The sequence below is a fragment of the Oryctolagus cuniculus genome, chromosome 13 (genome assembly GCF_964237555.1).
Source record: "Oryctolagus cuniculus chromosome 13, mOryCun1.1, whole genome shotgun sequence".
Lineage (NCBI taxonomy): Eukaryota > Metazoa > Chordata > Mammalia > Lagomorpha > Leporidae > Oryctolagus > Oryctolagus cuniculus.
The window spans coordinates 809997-817708 of NC_091444.1; the positions used below are offsets into that span (position 1 = coordinate 809997).

The 7712-nt window shown below is 61.5% G+C and overlaps 1 protein-coding gene across 1 annotated transcript; it reads right to left on the minus strand.

Moving 5' to 3' along the window:
• Nucleotides 1–6273: 6273 nt before the first annotated feature.
• Nucleotides 6274–7397, minus strand: LOC100338126 (transmembrane epididymal protein 1-like). The gene has a single exon (XM_002724192.4). It carries the CDS (start codon nt 7395–7397, stop codon nt 6486–6488), a length of 912 nt encoding a protein of 303 aa, XP_002724238.2. The 3' UTR covers nt 6274–6485.
• Between the last annotated feature and the right edge of the window lie 315 nt (nt 7398–7712).

Here is a 7712-nt window from a genome sequence, read left to right on the forward strand (position 1 = left end):
TTTATAACAAAGCAGAGCCCCGGTCAGGGTCCAGCCGGATGCTGGAGCTGGTGGAAGCCAGGTCTTGCTCATCTGTCTGGCGTCAGGAGCTGTTTTGGGCCTGGCTGCTTAATCGTGGTGACTTTGCAGGTGTGTGCTGCACACCCAGTGGCTGCCGCGGCCACGGGCTTACCAGCTCCACCTCACTAAGCCAGCTGTCCATCTGTCCGTCCATAGGCCCTGGAGCTGGGAGAATAAAGCCCTGAGCTCCACTCCTCGTATTCCTGGGTCCTGTGGGCCACGCCTTGCAGAAGCTGGAGGAGGGGCACCGAGTGACCTGTGGCCCCAGGGGAGGGGCGTTGGGTGACCTGGGACCCCAGGGGAGGGGTGCTGAGTGACCTGGGGACCCAGGGGGAGGGGTGCTGAGTGACCAATGGCCCCAGGGGAGGGGCGTTGGGTGACCTGGGACCCCAGGGGAGGGGTGCTGAGTGACATGGGGACCCTGAGGGAGGGGTGCTGAGTGACCAATGGCCCCAGGGGAGGGGCGTTGGGTGACCTGGGACCCCGGGGGAGGGGTGCTGAGTGACCTATTGCCCCAGGGGAGGGTTGCTGAGTGACCTGGGGACCCAGGGGAGGGGTGCTGAGTGACCAATGGCCCCAGGGGAGGGGCGTTGGGTGACCTGGGACCCCAGGGGAGGGTGCTGAGTGACCTGGGGACCCTGGGGGAGGGGTGCTGGGTGACCTGTGACCTGTGACCTCATGGAAGGGCAAGGTGGCCTCAGTGGACGGCATGGGCAGGGTCCCGGTGCACCTGTCTTGTTGGAAGCCCTTTGGTTTCACCTGTTGTCCCATTCTTGGGTTGAAAAGGGACTGGTTTTGCCCCTGTTCCCAGCGAGTGTGTGGGCTGAAGATGGACACACGACCCGGCTGCACCATGATTCAGCCGACCAACACCAACACCTCCCTCCTGATGGCCTCTGAGGGTGACCATTTGGCAGGCATAAGAGACCCCTGGAAACACGGAGCACGGAGCACAGCCCCTACCTGCCCGCGTGTCCCTCCTCGGGCTGCTTCCCCGGCACCCTCGTCAGCGCAGCAGGCCTCGGTTCCTCCGGCCTCCTGTGCAGTTCTCCTGTGGTGGACACCGCTGGTCACGAGGCCCCTGCAGGAGCCGCGCTGTCTGGCCGTGTGGGGACGGGAGAGTGTTCCCTGGGCTGCGGGAAGCTTGCAGGCTCAGTGTGGAGAGGCCTGAGGCTGTGGCCTTGCTGGGCAGGGCGACCACAGAGGTCAGCACTGCCCACTGCTTGTGCCACCGAGTGGGGGCCCCACAACCAGCCAGTGTCCCCTGCTGGCTTCTTCTGGGACAGGATGTGGGTGGATGTGTCCTGTGGTCCCCCACCTGTCCCCTTGCAGCCTGGCCCGTGGACACCCGCCCCCGGAGGGGCAGGGGATGCCCACGCTTTACTGCTCAGCCGTCAAACCCTTCAGCAGAGTGTACGCTCTGCCCGCCCTGTGGGGTCGTGCCTCTTCCCCTCCTCAGCACCGGCAGAGGTCTTCCGACACTTGGCACCTTTCTAAGGATTTCCCTTACTCATTTATTGGAAAGACAGAGTGACAGGGAGGCAGGGGGAGAGACAGAGAACTTCCAGCCACTGGTGCTCTCCCCAGACGGCCGCAGCAGCCAGAGCTGAGCCAAGCCTGCAGCCCACCCCCTCGTGCGTTTCCCGGGCTGTTCCCGTCTCTCCTGAAACGCGTGCCCGCTCCCTGGTGTCCCCCAGCCCCCCAGCCCCCCGGGCTAGTTCGTCTTCCTGAATTTCCTTCTCGTCTGATTCCTCTGAAAGACCAGTCTGCAGCCCCAAACGTTCTTTCTTCCACCTGCCCCCTTCTGCCGAGACTCATCTTTGCTGGCAGATTCATTTGCTGGTCTTCAGGTCCCAGACGTCTGCTTCCTTTTTGTGATCTGTCTCTGCCGAGTGTCGCATCAGAGTCGCATCCGTATCGTGGACTATCTTCCTCACGCCGTCGAATCTCTGTGTGGTCGTCTGCCTCAGCAAGTGGCCCTAAAATCGTTCTTTGCCGAGTCACCGATTTCCGTACCTCTGTGGTCTGCCGCCAGGGCCTCCGTGTTCCTCTGCGGGCATCGCCAGCCGGCCTTCCTTCCGTGGTTCCGTGGAGCTTAAAGGTGATGCTTTCTGCTGGCAATGGCCCTAGGGCACCAGGAGGCTGGCCCAGTGTCTGTGGATCTTCTGTGGTCACCACGATGCTGCCCGCAGCTGGCTCAGTGGTGTAGGGGTCTCACGGCCCGATGGGCTGCAGCTCTCTGGGTGGGGGTTTGCTGGCAGCTCTGGGCAGAGTACACCTGGCTCAAGCTGGGGGCACCCATCAGCTCTGTGAAGCCCACAGGGTTGACCACATGGGCCAAGATGGATGCCGTGTGTCACCTGTGGCTGCAGGGTGTGGTGCCAGCAGGCGCTCAGTCCCTTCTGTCTGAACTCCCAGGGCTGTGCCTGCTTCTCCAGGGGTGGGTGGGGTCTTCCTCAGAGCTGTGCTGCCCGGGGCATGGGGACCGTCCTGCGACCGCCTGACCGTCGTGGTGCTGAGGCCACATCTGAGGGCACTGGCCGTGGGCAGCAGCCATGAGGCTGTGCCCAGCACTGGACTTTGCTGTGGCAAAATTTCCTCCTCTTCCCCATCCTGTGCTACTTGGAGCTAGGGTCAGGGGTGCAGGCGGCCCTCCCCCCGGCCTTTGTCAGTGCCCTGTTCACCATTGCACTGCACCCCGGCAGGGGACAGCTGGCTGCGCCTCCCGCCAACCTTAGCACCCCTTTCCAAGGCGGGACACCACACTTCACACCCAGACTCGTGTAAGGTTTGTTAATTTCTTTATTTGCGATGCAGAGAGAGAGAGAGAGGTCTTCCATCTGCTGGTTCACTCCCCAAATGCCCACTGGGGCCAGGGCTGGGCCATGCTGAAGCAGGAGCCAGGAGCTCCATGTGGGTGCCCGATGTGGGTGGCAGAAGTGGGTGGGAGGTGGAGGGGCCTTGATTCAAGTCCCGAGTCCCGAGTGCCGGGTTAGCCTGCTGTGCCGCACACCTGCCCCTCACAATGCATTTTGAAAGCTGGTAAAGCCATTTCTTCCTCATTTTTTTTTCTTTTGGAAAAAAAAAAAAAAACCACTATGGACTTCTGTCTGTGTCTTCCCCAGATATACTCTTAAATGGGTTTGTTGAATCTTTTTAGTTTTATTTATTTATTTATTTTTTGACAGGCAGAGTGGACAGTGAGAGAGAGAGAGAGAGAAAGGTCTTCCTTTTGCCGTTGGTTCACCCTCCAATGGCCACCGTGGCCGGTGCACTGCGGCCGGCGCACCATGCTGATCCGATGACAGGAGCCAGGTGCTTCTCCTGGTCTCCCATGGGGTGCAGGGCCCAAGCACTTGGGCCATCCTCCACTGCACTCCCTGGCCACAGCAGAGAGCTGGCCTGGAAGAGGGGCAACCGCGACAGAATCCAGTGCCCTGACCAGGACTAGAACCTGGTGTACCGGCGCCGCAAGACGGAGGATTAGCCTATTGAGCCACAGTGCCAGCCTGTTGAATCTTATTAAACTTATAACTGGAATTTTTAAGAACTGAGAATGCATTTAACTCAAATGTCTCTGTGGGTGCAGGTGTGTGACCTGGGGTGCAGGTGTGTGATGTGGGGTGCAGGTGTGTGACCTGGGGTGCAGGTGTGTGACCTGTGGGTGATGGTGTGTGACATGTGGGTACAGGTGTGTGACCTGGGTGCAGGTGTGTGACCTGGGATGCAGGTGTGTGATCTGGGATGCAGGTGTGTGACGTATGGGTACAGGTGTGTGACCTGTGGGTGATGGTGTGTGACCTGTGGGTGGGTGATGGTGTGTGACCTGGGATGCAGGTGTGTGACCTGGGGGGCAGGTGTGTGACGTGTGGGTGCAGGTGTGTGACATGTGGGTGCAGGTGTGTGACCTGGGGTGCAGGTGTGTGACCTGGGGGGCAGGTGTGTGACCTGGGGTGCAGGCGTGTGACCTGGGGGTGCAGGTGTGTGACCTGAGATGCAGGTGTGTGACGTGTGGATGCAGGTGTATGACCTGTGGGTGATGGTGTGTGACGTGGGGTGCAGGTGTGTGACCTGTGGGTGATGGTGTGTGACGTGGGGTGCAGGTGTATGACCTGTGGGTGATGGTGTGTGACGTGGGGTGCAGGTGTATGACCTGTGGGTGATGGTGTGTGACGTGGGGTGCAGGTGTGTGACGTGGGGTGCAGGTGTGTGACCTGTGGGTGATGGTGTGTGACTTGGGGTGCAGGTGTGTGACCTGTGGGTGATGGTGTGTGACCTGTGGGTGATGGTGTGTTATCTGTGAGTGCAGGTGTGTGATGTGGGGTGCAGGTGTGTGACCTGTGGGTGATGGTGTGTGACCTGGGATGCAGGTGTGTGACCTGGGGGGCAGGTGTGTGACATGTGGGTGCAGGTGTGTGACATGTGGGTGCAGGTGTGTGGACTGGAATGCAGGTGTGTGGACTGGGATGTAGTTGTGTGGACTGGGATGCAGGTGTGTGACCTGGGTGCAGGTGTGTGACCTGGGGTGCAGGCGTGTGACCTGGGGGTGCAGGTGTGTGACCTGAGATGCAGGTGTGTGACGTGTGGATGCAGGTGTATGACCTGTGGGTGATGGTGTGTGACGGAGGGTGCAGGTGTGTGACGTGGGTTGCAGGTGTGTGACCTGTGGGTGATGGTGTGTGACCTGTGGGTGATGGTGTGTTATCTGTGAGTGCAGGTGTGTGATGTGGGGTGCAGGTGCGTGACCTGAGATGCAGGTGTGTGACCTGTGGGTGCAGGTGTGTGACCTGTGGGAGCAGGTGTGTGACCTGTGGGATGCAGGTCTGTGACCTGGGTGCAGGTGTGTTATCTGTGGGATGGAGGTGTGTTATCTGTGGGATGGAGGTGTGTTATCTGTGGGTGCAGGTGTGTTATCTGAGTGCAGGTGTGTCACCTGTGGGTGCAGGTGTGTTATCTGTGGGTGCAGGTATGTCACCTGTGGGATGGAGGTGTGTTATCTGTGGGTGCAGGTGTCACCTGTGGGATGGAGGTGTGTTATCTGTGGGTGCAGGTGTGTCACCTGTGAGTGCAGGTGTCACCTGTGGGTGCAGGTGTGTTATCTGTGGGTGCAGGTGTGTTATCTGATTGCAGGTGTGTTATCTGTGGGATGGAGGTGTTATCTGTGGGTGCAGATGTGTCACCTGGGATGCAGGTGCGTCACCTGGGAGGTACCTTGCAGGAAACACATTGTCAGGGAAGCCCATAAAGCACCAGAGATCTGCTGAGCCGGTCAGGCTAGGGTGAGGTGTTTTCCGAATGTCTTCCTCAAAACCACACTTGCTATCCTGCAGAGGAGGAGAGGCAGGGGCCTGGGCAGGGTGCCGTGGGAGAACCAGGGTCACAGCCCTGTCCCCGGCTCCACCAGGACCCAGGCCAAAGCGCCAGCGCCAGCGCCAGCCCCTGCCAGGCCGAGGATCCCCCACCAGCCACTCATGCCCAGGGACCTTGGGGCTGCCACGCGCAGGGGTTCTCCTGGGACCACAGTGCCTCTGACAGCTCACGACAGCTGGACCCCCAGTAGGAGACGGGGAGGGGGGTTCACATCCCACTCCCCTGGACCGGGCAGATGGCTGGGGAACTGGGGAGACAGGAAGGGGGGTTCACATCCCACTCCCCTGGACAGGGAAGATGGCTGGGGAACTGGGGAGCCGACTTCAGGGGCTGAAGACCAGCGAGGGAACGGGCAGAGAATCCATCAGCAGCCCAGGCAGAAATGAAGCGCCCATGGACCAGTCACAGAGACTAGGTGCACTGGGCACAGCCTGGAGGGCTTCTCAGAGGCGGTGGCATGGCAGGTGTACTTCTAGGGACAGAGCAACACCAGGTGCTGACATGGGCTGACGATGGTGTGGGAACTGTGATTTGGCAAGGGCTGGAGGGCAGCACACAGGCAGCTCTGCGGTGTCTGTGTTGGGTCAGCAGTGGGAAGTCTGGGGCCACCGAGGGGACACTGGATGACAGAGCTCCAAAGAAGAGCCACCCGTCATGTGCACGCGCTGGAGCTGCCTGTCCACAGAAGCCCCGTGGCTGCCGTGGTCTGTGAGACGTCTTTATTTCTCGGTTAAACGCCGGGGAAGTGGCCGGGTCACTGCTGGACTCTGTGCTCCTCCTTCCGAAGCCCCCTCCCCTCGCCTGCTGCCCACCGCGGTGCTTCTTGCTCACAGATCCACGCCCAGGCCCCTTTCTCTTCCGCTCCCCCCACCCACCACGTCCACGTGTGTCTCCTCCGTAGGTGTCTTTCTCCTCATCTCCTTGGGAACTGCAGCTCGGTGACAGGGACCACGGTTGAGAGCAGCGGCTGTGCTGCAGGGCGCTCGCTGCCTGTACTGGGGAGCGAGGGGTGCCGTGCACAGGCCTGGGGAGCCACGGGAGGAAGATGGGGTGCGCTAGGGCCCGGGCTGAGCCTGTGGCAGGAGGAGAGCCCCCTCCTCCTTCTCAGACTGCTCCGCCTCCTGCAGCAACGTGTAGAGGGGCCCCCGGGGGCCCGCGTGACACGGAGCCCCTGTGGACCCCGCCGGCTCCGAGCGGGGGCCGTAGCAACGCAGCCAGAAGAAGGAGAAGCCGTGGACCCCCAGCAGGCACAGCGCGTCGGCCATCACGTGCCAGCAGAAGAAAGTGGTGACAAACATGATGTCGCTGACGTCGTCATCCTGCCAGGGGAAGCCGGAGATGGGTCTGTACAGGATGAAGCCGGCCTGCACCAGCCAGGAGCCCATGACGAGGAAGAGGAAGCTCTCCATCAGCCGGAGCTGGCGGGCGGCGGGAGCCCAGAGCTGCGCGGTCAGCACCAGGCTCAGCAGCAGCACCACGGGGAGCAGCAGGGCGTGTACCTGCAGCTCCACCCTCTCGGAGCCCTGAGCATGTGACACAAACAGCAGCAGGAGCTCGTAGAAGGTCAGGGCCAGGGCGCCTTTCTCCAGGGCCACGCACTTGCGGGGCAGCAGGCTGCCGCTGGCCAGCTCCACGCAGCCCAGGAGGGCCAGGAGGGCGAACATGGTGAGGTGCTGCCACTCGTGGGGGTACATGAACCGGGGCGGCAGCTGCCTGTCCATCAGCAGCATTCCATCCTCGAGACAGAAAACCACGTAGAGGGTGAGCGTGGAGCCGGTCGCCGTCTTCAGCAGCCCCGCGTAGGGCAGCGTCCACAGCCAGCCCCACCTCCCCTCACTCCTGGGGGGCTGTGGAGGCCACAGGAGGGGGTTGTTGCATATCAGAGCCCTGGACGCCATCGTGGCCTGGTACAGCCCATAATAGAAAAGATACAGCCCTGGGTAGAAGTGGCCGTTGAACTTCCCCATGAAATCACAGATCCACCCGACCCAGCAGAGAGCAAAACTCAGGGCCCGCCCTGCTGGTCCTCACGGCCAGGGCTTGGCTGCGGTACAGAACCAGCTCGCAGCCCCTTTATGATCTACCTTCGCCCACTGTCCACGCCCACGGACGCAGGGTCTTGGCGGGGAGCCGGGGCTCCTGCTGAGCCGGGTCTACGAGTTCTGTTCTAGTGCCCACGGGCCCTCACTCAGCCTCTGGCCACGCTTGTCCCTCTGTCCCCGGCTTCCTCCACTCCTGCCCCAGGCTCAGAAAGGGGCTGTCCAGGGAAGGCCTGGTCACCC

What these genes read in the sequence shown, in the direction of transcription:
- LOC100338126 (XM_002724192.4), bottom strand. Translation starts at nt 7,397, where the DNA reads ATGGGGAAGTTCAACGGCCACTTCTACCCAGGGCTGTATCTTTTCTAT.